Source organism: Balaenoptera borealis (assembly GCF_965194805.1).
Source record: "Balaenoptera borealis genome assembly, chromosome: 11".
In the NCBI taxonomy this organism is placed as follows: domain Eukaryota; kingdom Metazoa; phylum Chordata; class Mammalia; order Artiodactyla; family Balaenopteridae; genus Balaenoptera; species Balaenoptera borealis.
Genome location: NC_138868.1, coordinates 67,562,489 through 67,576,905, shown reverse-complemented (window position 1 = coordinate 67,576,905; position 14,417 = coordinate 67,562,489). Strand labels below are relative to the sequence as shown.

Here is a 14,417-nt window from a genome sequence, read left to right as displayed (position 1 = left end):
CTCCTCAGTATTAAAAAGAAAACAAACTATATATACGACAACTTGAACAAATCTCCAGAGAATTATGCTGAGTGAAGAAAAATCCCACAAGGGTATACATTTATATAACATTCTTAAAATGATGAAATTATAGAAATGGTGAACAGATTAGTAGTTGCTAGGAGTTAAGGTCAGAGGGTATGGATGGAGGGGGACAGGAAAGGAGTGGGTGTGGCTAAAAGTGTCACATGAGGGATCCTGGTAACGATGGAAATGTTTTGTGTCATGACTATAAAAAAATATATATCAATATTTTGGTTGTGATATTGTACTATACTTTGCAAGATGTTACCATTGGGGAAAGCTGGGTAAATGGCCTAGAGGGACTCTTTAGTACTACTTACAGATGCATGTGAGTCACAGTTATCTCAAAATAATGAGTTTAATTCTTAAAAATTAGGAACAAGCTAGATGGGCAGAAAATGATGTGCTAGAATTTCGTGGTTTGTCATGTAGCCTCTATTAAGCTGTGAGCTTCTATACTATATTTTGAGGGCCCTGAGAACAAAACCTATATATAAATCATACTTTTACCACAGTGCTTGACAAAAAGAAGCCATTCCATAAGTGTACCTTGAGTGGACAGGCTGTAGGAAGCCATTAAAGGTCTTCTGAGCAGAGACACAAGAATGAGACAGTGCCTTGACAAAGAGGTGCCTACTAAATGCTTGTGCTGTTGAATAGAGCATAAGTGATGCTCAACAAAGTTGTCTTTTACATCAGACATGAGTTTGGGTCCCAGATCTATCACATACTCTCTGAACTTTGATTTCTTTATTTGTAAAATTAGTTATCACAATACTAACTCATGTAGTTGTTTTATGGGTGAATTGATAAACAGTATGTAAATCATTTAGCAAAAAGTAAGTGCTAGAATATAATTAGCACTCTCTGCATGTTAGATGCTATTATCATTGTCTTTATTATTATTGTCGTTGCTGTCATTATAATCCTGGTAGTTACTCAGGGAGACAAAGAGAAACCATGTAACCACATTCCCTTCAGTACAAATGCAGAAAAGAAGAAGAAAGAACATACACACTGTTCCCCTTTTCTCCCACCTAGGTAAACACAATTTTCTTTTTTCTATAATTCACATTTCATCAACTTTTTATTAAAGTTCTCGGCATACCTGGGCCGTTATATAACTTTATGTCTCTCCTCTTCTTCTCATATACTTATTAAGAAACTTTCATTTTATGATATATCCAATTTGTAAAATACTGTCTATTCTAATTAATACATAATGTTACACTACTAACCATTTGTGGGAATATGAGAACTGACTATAATGGATACGTAGATATCACACTCCCTAGATAATTATGCAGAGGGAGTAAATACTCCCAATGAAATTCATAAACAAATTACATGTTCTTAAAATATTTTATGACTAAATTCCAGTCTGTAGAATGTTTCACTATACCTTAGAAGGTATGGATGGTGAAACAGAAACTATATTATTGCTTTTAGTATACACAGATCATCTCCTCCTTCCAAATACATTTTTAATACATTTCTGTACATCCAAAATTCATTTTTAATCATGGTGTTTTGAATGCAAAATATACTTCCATAGAATTTATGTTATTTAATGATGATTGCATTTACAAAATGACTTACTAGAGCTGACTTAAATACATTTGGTAATTTTTTTGATCAAATATTAATAATTCTACTACCCAGTTAGGGCATAGCCAAATTCAACTAGTTTACCAGAGCAGTCAAATGGTAGACATGGTTAAATAAACCTCACGTCCAATTCTGTATGATCCTTCCTTCTTTCCTTCCATGCACTCTTTTTCTAACTACAAAGATAATATGGGTTCACTTTTTTAAACTTATAATTTAGGGATTATTTTATATATATATATAATATTATATATATATATATTTGAAATCTACTTTTTCCATTTAATAGTATAGCATAAGCATGTACCCACATTGTTAAATACTCTTGTACAACATATATTTTAATGGCTTCATGTACTGTCATAGACAGTAATATATTTAACTACTTATCAATTATTGAAGATTTGTGTTGTTTACAATTTTCCGCTATCACAAGTAAAGCTACAATCACGTTCATCTTTTAAATATAATGAATATTTAGACTTTATATTTACACAAACACATAGTCTGTGGTGCCCTCAAAAGTTGTGCCCCATCCTGAATCCTAACCCATGTGGTAAAGCTAAGAGCTCAAAAGAAAAAGAGACCAGGGCGCTTGCTCTTCCTTAATCTGCCCTTAAATTGGACAGACACCTCCAATTCTCTGATGACAGCCTCCTCACCTGTAAAAATGAGGGCACTGAACTAGGTCATAAAAAAGTTTTCTTATACATTCTAGAATAAAATGATTAAGAATATCTTAAACTCAAAGAAGAAAAGGGACTAACTGTCCAGATGCTTTGGTCTCCAGTGATTCTACTTTCAGAGAAGTCAGTGCTCTCTCCCCTCCTCAAGGATAATGGAGAAGAAGGGACATGCAGATGGGAGAAAGCGGGACAGGAAAGAGGAAAGAGCTCCAATGGCAGGTTAAACAATAACAACTTTGGAGAAGCTTCAGTAGTGAAAACAGAGGAAGAAGAGGAATGGATAAAGATGAAAATCAGTGGAAGATGCTTTCAAAGGGCATTATTCCAGGTCCACCAAGAAGTAGACAATAAGAGGTTTCAATAAGTAAGAGATTTATTAGGGGAAAGGCGTGTGAAGGAAATAGCAAGGGAGCTAAGAGAGTCTGAGAAAGCCATCAGACTGCAATGCAGGTCAGAAATGGGGTAAACAAGAAAGAGAAGAAAGAAGAGTGCTGGTGGCAGAATCCCTTGATAGCAAGGCTGTCAGAGAGTCCTGAGCCAGTCTCCCATCAGAGGAGTCCCATGCCTCCCAGTATTGGGCCTCATTTAATACCCTTGCTACATTTAGTTACTGACTGGGAGCATCTATGGGAAGCATGGCCTTGACACAAACAGGGTAATGGATTTCAAAACACAGTGGAGCACCTTATCAATTACACTCCCCACAGCTGATGATCTGAAAGACTCACTTTCATGGCTGTCACACACTGGATACCAGTATTTAAAGCAAATCCCAGGTTAGAACCATTGTTCTATAAAATGGTGATAAAATTGTATGCTTATTTAATTTTCCACCAACACACAAAAGAATGGATACTATCTGATTCGACTTATATCAAGTTCAAAACCAAACTAATCAATGATGATAGATATCAGAAAGTGGTTGCTTCTAGGGGGGTGTGGTAAAAATTGCGCACAGAAAACTTCAGTATCAAATAATGGAGATAAAAGCATGAAAGTTGAAGATGGCCAGTAAAGAGAATTACCCCAATAGCCATCTGTTTGTTTCTTACAAACTTACTGTAGGAGCTTCTGTGCATCATAGTATCCAATTGGATGAACAGGAATATTTGGAAGACCGACAGCCTCTGCGATTTCACGTCTATAAGCATATTCTGAAAAAAAGTTGAACATACTTCTAATAAAAATGGAATCCCTTTCAAAATGTCCTCTGTAAATCACATTAAACACATTCTTAAATTGCATCTACTAGAACTGTTACAATTAAAAAGACAGAGCTTCAAATTGTTAGCGAAAATGTGGAGCAACTGAAACTCTCATACAATCTTGTAAGAGTGTATAATTAGAGAGTCACTTTAAATAACTTCTTTGAAAAGTAATGTTATACAGAATTATGCCCTATGGCAGAACAATTACACTCCTAGTTACTTACCCAAGAAAGATGGAAACATATGTCCACAAAAAGACCTGCACAAAATTGCTCATAGCAGCTGAATCTAGGTAGCCCATATGGGACACACACAGTCCAGCTGTTTGTAAACAGGAGAATGAATAAGCAATTTGTAGAACAGTCCCATAATAGAATTCTACTCAGCAATTAAAGGGAAGAAACTATTAACACACACAGCAACATGACTAACCTCTAATCGTTGTACTGAGTGAGAGCAGCAAGGCAAATGATGAGGAAAGATCATAAATTTTTCTATGACTGGAAAATCAAACTAAGAAAGAAAAAAATAATATGCCCACTTTGTGGCAGGCCTTTCCCAATGTGCAATGTGCATCTGTATTGTACATTAACCAGACCTCCTCAAACAGGAGGATGTAATCAACCTTTAAGAAAAATGGTCACTTTATTCAGACACCAGCATTGTAATTTTAAGGTTATTTTAATTTCTTTTTCATCCCATACAGGGAGTTGTATTGACCAAAACATCTTTGATCAACTTTATGTAGAATGCTAACCTGTCAATATAACACATAAATTCTTTGTCTCAGAAATGTATAAAATTGCATCTCTAACTCCTGACCAATAGAACAGTTCTCAGAGCTTCTGCAAATCTGTCCCCTGGGTTATAATCCTCAGTGTGACTCAAATAAAATTCTCTTTTCTTTCTTCTTAGCTTGACTGTTATTTGATTTTCCACCAACACACAAAAGAATAGTTACTATCTGATTCCATTTATATGAAGTTGAAAACCAAACTAATCAATGATTACAGATATCAGAAAGTGGTTGCTTCTAGGGGGATATGGTAAAAATTGACCAGAAAGGGGCAACAGAGAACTTTCTGGAGTCATAGAAATGTCCTATATCTTATTTTGAGTGATACAGATACATGCAATTTAAAAAATTTATTAAATTAACTCAAGACCTGGGCATTTTGTTACATGTAAACTCTACCTCAAAATAAAAACACATTTTCTGTCATTTCTTCAGATTTAAGAAAAATAAGAGCTATTTTTCCATTTTTTTCTTCAAAATTTTGAATTATAAGAGCTTTAGGTAACTGCAAAAGCTATTCTTTTTATAGTAAAATGACATAATAATATGTTGCATGGGATTTGTTTTAAAATTCTTTAGGGTAATAATGCAAAAAGGGAAGATGAAGAGATAAAATAAGATTGACAAAGTGGTGATAATTTTCTCTATTTTTTTGTATGTTAGAACTATTCCATAATAAAAAGTAAAATTAAAAGGAAAAGAAAAAAAATAGGGTACAAAAGGGAATTCAACAAATGCAAGCCTCACAGGGATAACATGATTTTTCTTTCTACAATGTCATCTTTTAAATTTGAGGATAATAAACAGAAATAGTCCAGTTAATCTTATTTTATGTTCACAATTTTAACTTTATATAACCAACAGAGCTGGGGAGAAGTTGCACTTTTCAAAACTTGGGAATAAAAAGGCTAAGTAAGTAAAGTTCAGGTAGACTTATGTGATTTTATTATAGGATAATATGTATTGCTTAAAAAAAATCTATGATAATGTACTATATTCCAAGACGATTTACGAAGCCAAAATGCATAAACTTTAAAGGAGTTTACAATTTGATAGAAAATCCAGATGAAATATAAATATGGAAATGCCATGGATACTTTGGTAACCTATTTTATCCAAGGTACACACCTTAGTTTTAAACCACACAAATTAAATGATCACAGATTTTTGTAAATGTCATCAACTAGCTGAGTACATTCAAAATAAATTAGCTCCCTTTGTTAATGATCTATTGTTTTACAGCAGAGCATTTCAGCATAAGACAAACATGTGGGCTGGAGCCAGACCATCTGAATTTGAATCCCCACTCCTCATTTAGTGGTGTGATGGTCTAGGGCAGAGATTGCTTACTTCTAGTCTCGCTTCCCTCCTCTGTCAAGTAGAGATAATAACACAACAAAGCTTATAGGGTTGTTAATGCATGTAAAGAGCTAGCATTTAGGAAATACTCCTTGAAAGTGATCACTATTGTCTTTATACAGCAATGATACAATAAGCATTTTCTAGGCTCTAAATTCTAAATGTCATTTCAGGGATTTATAGAACTTCTTTTGTTCTACTATCCCTTATCTACAACTAGAAATTTAAAAAACTGTGAAATCCATTAATTGGGGGGAATTTACTTGTCAGCAAAACATGATCTGATGTAAACTAATTTGGAAGCAAGATCTGACTTGAGTAGACAGACTATTTATATTACTCACATTCCTCTGCTTAATATGATTATTCATACATTTTACTGCATAAATATTTACATGCTTGCTTCCCATTTTAGGCTCCAGCCTCCTATGTGAATGTTATGCAAGAAATGGTATATGCACCATATTACTTTTAAATATCTGAAAATGTCTGCATTTCAAAACCTGTCAGACCCAAGGATTCCAAAGAAGGGATAAGGGACCTGAACCAACAATTTTCTGAGTTCAAAATCCTTTATTCTTAGATACAAAGAGAACAAGAAAAAGACATACTTTATCCATGTGTCAAAGGAAATCCTTTGGTAAAATCACTTTACAATGTTAAGGTTTTTGTGATGATTAAGGCCTGGCCACTCACCATTTGCTGGGTAGCCAGGTGTGAGAGGGTCCCCTGCACCATTAAGATTTAAGATATTTCCACGCTGAACACCACCTCCAGGAAGATTCCAACCAGCTGGATAGGACTCCACCCCGGGAGCAAAGTAATCAGCAGGATCCGAGTACAAAATGATCCCTTTGGCCCCAGCCAGCTGGGCATTTTTAACCTGGAAAAGACAGTCTTTCTTATTTTAGGTTGGTTACTCAAAATTACTCTTAAATAAGTAGCTAAACCTCATCTTCAATCTTTTATCCTTAGACTTACAACAAGGGACATCTCACAGAGAGTTGGCTTTTTCTTTTTCCTACTGCAAGCTCTAAAAATGAGTTTCCAGGGCTGAATCAGCCATCAGAGCAGCAGATTTTAAAAATGTACACATAGGGCTTCCCTGGTGGCGCAGTGGTTGAGAGTCTGCCTGCCAATGCAGGGGACACGGGTTCGAGCCCTGGTCTGGGGAGATCCCACATGCCGCAGAGCAACTGGGCCCGTGCGCCACAATTACTGAGCCTGCGCGTCTGGAGCCTGTTCTCCACAACAAGAGAGGCCGCGATAGTGAGAGGCCCGCGCACCGCGATGAAGAGTGGCCCCCGCTCGCCGCAACTGGAGAAAGCCCTCGCACAGAAACGGGGACCCAACACAGCCAAAAATAAAAATAAATTAATCTTTTTAAAAAAATGTACATATTAGTGGTAGTGAGTATGTGCTATTTCCTTCCTCTAGTCTAGAAGCACAATAAGCAAGTAGACTCCACAGACTAGATTCCCATTTCTTCTATGGTTGAGAGGGAATATTTCTGAAATTTAGCTTCCCACAAAAGAAGAAAAAATATTAGCAAATCAAGCCAAATTAAGTGATAGTAACTTTCAAAACTGCTGTGTATAAATTGGTTTCTCTCATTACCTATAACAAGAATTAATACTAAAATTTAATTTAGTAAATATTTTCAAAGGTAACATTTAAAACAAAGATACTGAAGGTTAACAACAAATCAAATGCATGCTTCTTTGTAGACCACAGGCATAATGTGTAGGTATGGAAAAAACCTGCTCTGTTTCCCTGAACTTCTACACTGGCCGAATTCCAATGACCCAGTTTAAAACCACTGTCTATAAGCTAGAAAATGTATCCTCCCTATTAGGTGGGCTGGTACAGAGTATGAGAAGATCACAGTCCTCTAAAAGTTTTAAGGATGTGGTTCTACCCATGTAAGATACAATATAACTTTTTATTTTTGTGGAAAAGAAAAAAAAGATTATTTTTTACCTTATTTCCTCTGAAAATTTTCCCATATCTGGCAATCAGAATCTTCCCAGAGCAATTAATTTTCATGTCCCGCTCTAGCTTAAAGAAGTCTTCAGTTCGTGCGTAGTTAACATAGACTAGGTCACCCTGTTGAGATCACGGATGACTTAGTACAAGAAAGATTTAATAAAAGAGGTTTTTCTGCGTGAAGACTGTTTCACATCTTTGAAAGAGGTAAGAGACAAGAGTATGCAAGAGGGTCAGAAAAGCATGAGCCTCAGGTAAGAGATTCAACAGAGAAATGAACTCGAATTGAGAAGGCAATTACCTGGGTAGAGACTTATGAATTAACTATTAAGTTTTGTTTATGTCGATGTCTCCTGTAAAGTGACCATAAAACTATAGAAGCGTTCGCCAGAAAAATGCACGTAAATATACACACTGCAATTTGGAAGGGGCCAGATACCCTAGGTGAAAAAGCCCTAGATGAGATCTGTATTCTCTTTGAAGTATATTCACAATGGGTCTTCACACCACCAGGTAAATAAGAAATGTCAGGTAATACTGCTTTACTGGTCTGGCTTCAGGATTACGTGCGAGTATTCTAACATCTCGGAGTATCAACATTATCATTTGTAAAATGGCCTGTTAGATTAGATCAGTGTTCTTCACACATTTTTTTTGCTCACCTACTCCCTAGATTATTTTTGAAGAGAAATGTATCCCTCCTTTATTTTTTATTATTATTTTTTGGATTTTTTTAAAACATCTTTATTGGAGTATAATTGCTTTACAATGGTGTGTTAGTTTCTGCTGTATAACAAAGCGAATCAGCTATACGTATACATATATCCCCATATCCCCTCCCTCTTGCGTCTCCCTCCCACCGTCCCTATCCCACCCCTCTAGGTGGTCACAAAGCACTGAGCTGATCTCCCTGTGCTATGCGGCTGCTTCCCACTAGCCATCTATTTTACATTTGGTAGTGTATATATGTCCATGCCACTCTCTCACTTCGTCCTAGGTTACCCTTCCTCCTCCCCGTGTCCTCAAGTCCATTCTCTACATCTGTGTCTTTATTCCTGTCCTACCCCTAGGTTCTTCAGAACCACTTTTTAAAAAATTTTTAGATTCCATATATATGTGCTAGCATACAGTATTTGTTTTTCTCTTTCTGACTTACTTCACTCTGTATGACAGACTCTAGGTCCATCCACCTCACTACAAATAACTCAATTTCGTGTCTTTTTATGGCTAATATTCCATTGTATATATGTGCCACATCTTCTTTACCTATTCATCTGCTAATGGACACTTAGTTTTCTTCCATGTCCTGGCTATTATAAACAGTGCTGCAGTAAACATTGTGATACATGTCTATTTTTGAATTATGGTTTTCTCAGGGTATATGCCCAGTAGTGGGATTGCTGGGTCGTATGTATGGTAGTTCTTTTTTAATTTTTTAAGGAACCTCCATACTGTTCTCCATAGTGGCTGTATCAATTTACAATCCCAGCAACAGTGCAAGAGGGTTCCCTTTTCCCCACACCCTCTCCAGCATTTATTGTTTGTAGACTTTTTGATGATGGCCATTCTGACCAGTATGAGGTGATACCAAATTGTAGTTTTGATTTGCATTTCTCTAATGATTAGTGATGTTGAGCATTCTTTCATGTGTTTGTTGGCAATCTGTATATCTTCTTTGGAGAAATGTCTGTTTAGGTCTTCTGCCCATTTTTGGATTGGGTTGCTTGATTTTTGATATTGAGCTGCATGAGCTGCTTGTAAATTTTGGAGATTAATCCTTTGTCAGTTGCTTCACTTGCAAATATTTTCTCCCATTCTGAGGGTTGTCTTTTGGTCTTGTTTATGGTCTCCTTTGCTGTGCAAAAGCTTTTAAGTTTCATTAGGTCCCATTTGTTTATTTGTGTTTTTATTTCCATTTCTCTAGGAGGTGGGTCAAAAGGGATCTTGCTGTGATTTATGTCAGAGTGTTCTGCCTATGTTTTCCTCTAAGAGTTTGATAGTGTCTGGCCTTACATTTAGGTCTTTAATCCATTTTGAGTTTATTTTTGTGTATGGTGTTAGGGAGTGTTCTAATTTCATTCTTTTACATGTAGCTATCCAGTTTTCCCAGCACCACTTATTGAAGAGGGTGTCTTTTCTCCACTGTATATTCTTGCCTCCTTTATCAAAGATAAGGTGTCCATATGTGCGTGGGTTTATCTCTGGGCTTTCTATCCTGTTCCATTGATATGTATTTCTGTTTCTGACACACAGGATTCTTGGTGGCTGTAGTAGCAGCCTTAGCATTTCATGCCCGTCTCTGGTGTCCTAGGCTTGTGCCCGTCTCTGGAGCTCATTTAGGCGGTGCTCTGAATCCCCTCTCCTCGCACACCCTGAGGTCTTTTGACCCTTAGGCAGTTCCAGACTTTTTCCTGGACTACCTCCTGGCTAGCTGTGGTGCGCTAACCCCTTCAGGCTGTGTTCACGCCGACAACCCCAGTCTTCTCCCTGGGGTCCGACCGAAGCCCGAGCCTCAGCTCCCAGCCCCGCCCGCCCCGGCGGGGGAGCAGACAAGCCTCTCGGGCCGGTGAGTGCTACTCGGCACCGATCCTCCGTGCAGGAATCTCTCCGCTTTGCCCTCCGCACCCCTGTGGCTGCGCTCTCCTCCGTGGCTCCGAAGCTTCCCCCCTCCGCCACCCGCAGTCTCCGCCTGAGAAGGGGCTCCTAGTGTGTGGACACCTTTCCTCCTTCACGGCTCCCTCCCACTGGTGCAGGTCCCGTCCCTATTCTTTTGTCTCTGTTTTTCCTTTTTTCTTTTGCCCTACCCAGGTACGTGGGGAGTTTCTTGCCTTTTGGGAGGTCTGACGTCTTCTGCCAGCGTTCTGTAGGTGTTCTGTAGGAGTTGTTCCACATGTAGATGTATTTCTGATGTATTTGTGAAGAGGAAGGTGATCTCCACATCTTACTCCTCCACCATCTTGAAGGTCCTCCCCCCTCCTTTATTTTTAAGTTGACATCTGAAATTTTTTGTCATGTCTTTAAGTTGTGGCGAACCATGCAATTTCCAGCACATTATAAATATTAACACTTTTAGAAGCAGTTTTACCTCACTTTTTATTTATATCCAAAGGAATTTAAATATTGTAATGATTTATTATTCAATATCATCCACTTTAAAACCACACTCTTCAGTCAGAATTTTATCATCACTTTTTCTCCTTGAACTTATATTTGCCCCTTTCCCTAAAGCATTTTACTCTAAAGTAAAATGTATTCGTGCTGGACACCAGGGCGTTGGTGTCCAGATTCCCCTTCACTGAAGATGTTCTTGCTCCAGCTGCAGGGAAGGCTCTCTGCAGTCAGCCTTAAAGAGTCAGCCCCTTGCTCACGATCAGCTACCGACAGCCACCTTGTTCAAGGTCATGCCCCTTCTTAGGATGCACATATTCAATGACTGATCGATGTGGGAATATGAATACCTGGACATCTTTGTCCAGCCCAGGACAATCCTGAAAGGCTATTCTGACTCCAGAGCTGCCCATTGGGTCAGCTGAGGCTGTCCTTGAGCTGGCACTGAGGTGCAACTTCTCCCTCTGCCTATTCCAGCTTCCTTCTCCTCCCTGCCACAGATATTGATCCCAAGAGAACACTCCTTAATTACCATCTAGCATGCTAAATTCCATTTCAGTTTCTGTTACCTAGAATCTGGGTATGTTTGCAAGTCTTTTATTAATCACTGCCAAACTTGCCTTGATTAAGAATGTGTGTGTGTGTGTGTGTGTGTGTGTGTGTGTGTGTGTGTGTGTGTGTATAGTGCTTAAAAATATTTATTTCCTATGACAAGCTGTACATGTTAAGAAAATTCTTCAAGAGTAATTTACTATTATAATTATTAGTAGTATCAATTGAGTCTAACAGCATCATTACAAACTTTTATAAATAATATCTAAGCATAAAATTTTACTTGAAATACAACTTCTGGTGCTATAGGATGTTAAAACATTAAGTCATGGATCTATGGATGAATAAATTATTTCCAGAATGAGTCAGGACTCACTCTCAGTTCTATTTACATTTCTTGTTTTTATACAAGTTCTGAGAAACCTTGGGATGGGGATGAAAAAAATTGGAATTTTCCCTATATTATTTAAACTCTTTCCAAGTTACAACTCCTAAATCTCACACTGATCTATTATCCAAGTTAATTCTAATGATACCAGCTGGAAACTCAATTAGGCTCATCTTTAATTTTGTTCAACTATAAACCATTTGACTTGCCAAATCTTTGTTACCCAGCTATTAGAATCTTTCACTATTGTCTCTTTGTTTGGAGCCCCAGAGATTTTTTTACTACTCAGAGATATTCTTCATCTTGTTTTAGGATGAATGAGTGATGTCTCTCATTCATAAAATAAGAGAAAAATAACTGTAAATAAGGAGGTGAAGACAGAGTACCAGCGGGACCTCACCACGGGCTAGTTATCAATTCCATGAAAGAGTCCACTGAGAAATTGATGGTGCAACTGATTTATTTAAAACCATCCTATGTCTGCCTTTGGAAAGTCTTCACATACCCTAGAGTTTGAAGTCCCTGTCCTACACGATTTCTAATATCCTATCATTTTATTTTGGTTATTGTTTTCCTCTTTAACTACATCTCATAACATGTGCACAACAAATTTATAACATATTGACATAAGGTTGTTTCCAAGCTGATTGTAGGATTCATTCCACAAACTTGTTGAGGGCATATCATTCTAGGAATTAGGGATACAGCAAATCCCTGTCCTTGAAGAAACTTACATTCATGTGGAAAGCAGAGAGATAAGATAATAAACAATAAAATTAATAACTAAGTAAATTGTATATTATATTAAAAGGTGATGAGTTCTGTAGAAAAATTCAAAAAAAAAGTTTAAATACAGTAGGCAAACAGGGAACTTGTACTGTATTCAGTTGGGTGCAATTTTCAAAAAAGGGAGAAAGTCTGTTGAGAAGGTGACATCTGAATCTTTGCTTCAGTAAAAGGATTAGTTTTAGCTATTACTTTTCCTCCTAAGACCAATGCAATATTAATGCACTATTGATGATAGCACTGTATGTCTGATTTATAACTGTTAGTCTTCTCTGGAGCTCACTCTTATCCTACTGTGAATACAAAGCCATTAACCAATTTGGTTTCAGTGAATTTTGTTTTACTGTAAATGTTCTACTTGAAATTTATTCATATTTAATATCACCAACTTTGAGAAGACTAACTACTTCTTTAAATGTCTGTAAATTGTGGCTATCTTTTAATAAATCTGCACTCCTCACAAAGCAAATTATGATGGAGAAGGGATTGGAGAAGATATTAGTTTGAAAATGACAGTAAACTTTGAAAATGAAAACACGTGTGGACAGATAGGCCCTCTCGGCACTTCACAAATGCAAGTTGTCACTGCTAGTTAGAAAAAAATCTTTGTTTTCAGACAATGACCTTCTTGTAAAATTTACACTGTACCATTGTTCTATAACTGGGAATAAATACAATATTGCACTGTTAGCCTACAATTTTCCATTTCTTTTAAGCTTCCATCTTCCTGAGCTTGTTAATAGAGACAGAATTGGGACGTGAGACCAGTGGTTCTCAAACCATGGTTCTTGAACCAACAGAATCAACAATATCTAGGAACTTGCTGGAAACAAACTCTCAGGCTTCACCCAAGACCTACTGAAACTCAGGCGATGGGAATCAGAATCTGTGTTTTATATGATCGTTTATGATTTCCTTTCTTGTGCAAAAGCTTTTAAGTTTCATTAGGTCCCATTTGTTTATTTTTGTCTTTATATCCATTTCTCTAGGACGTGGGTGAAAAAGGGTCTTGCTGTGATTTATGTCATAGAGTGTTCTGCCTATGTAAGGTGCAAGAGGGAGGGGATATGGGGATATATGTATACATATAGCTGATTCACTTTATTATACAGCAGAAACTAACACAACCTTGTAAAGCAATTATACTTCAATAAAGATGTTAAAAAAAAATAATGAATGAGGAAATTAATAAAGACCCAAAGTGTGAAAACATAAAGAGAACACTGGACAATATCACAATTAAAGAATCCTTTTCAGTAAAAAGCAACATAAATAACATGAACAAATATGGGTGAAAAATTAGGAGAAGCTGTTTGCAATATCTAAACCAATATGAGATGAATAACTAAAATATTTAAGAAACCCCTGAAGTTAATAAGAAAAAGGCCAGAAACTCAACAGGAAAAGAAAGCTATAATTAATCATTTCACAGAGCAAAAACACAACATAGTTAATAAATATATTTAGAGATGTACAATCTTATTTGTAATAAAAAAATGTGAATCAAAACAAATTAAAACAACAACAAAACAATTAGATGGGCAAAATTTAGAAAGTTACATAACTTCAGCCGTTGATGAAAATGTGAGGAAAAAGGAACACTCATACAGTATTGGAGGGAGCAGTAAACTGCTACAGTCTGGACAGTGTGAAATGAAGTATTCCCTGAAAACCAGCAATCTCATACCTGGTTTAGTTTACACAGAGAGCCCATGTATGAGCATATTCACTCCAACACTGTTTGTGGTAATTTAACTTTAGAGGCAAACCACGTGTTTGCCACTAAGAGAATGGATAAGTTACATGTGGTGTGCATGATAACATGGGATAACATGCAACAGTGAAAAGTAGCAAACTACTCTGATATAAAGCAATAG

The 14,417-nt window shown here is 36.9% G+C and overlaps 1 protein-coding gene across 5 annotated transcripts in view; it reads right to left on the bottom strand.

The window, feature by feature from the left end:
* LOC309605105 (glutamate carboxypeptidase 2) overlaps positions 1–14,417 on the bottom strand; it is a 64,315-nt gene that overhangs the window by 29,624 nt on the left and 20,274 nt on the right. For all 5 annotated transcript variants that reach the window (XR_014231231.1, XM_082340453.1, XM_082340455.1 and 2 more), the window contains exons 5-7: positions 7,701–7,826; positions 6,417–6,603; positions 3,418–3,511 (exon numbers count right to left, since the gene is read on the bottom strand). Coding sequence is in view for 4 of the 5 variants with exons in the window: in XM_082340453.1 (XP_082196579.1) it covers positions 3,418–3,511; positions 6,417–6,603; positions 7,701–7,826 (407 nt within the window). In the remaining variant the exon portion in view is untranslated. The remainder of the gene's footprint in view (positions 1–3,417; positions 3,512–6,416; positions 6,604–7,700; positions 7,827–14,417) is intronic.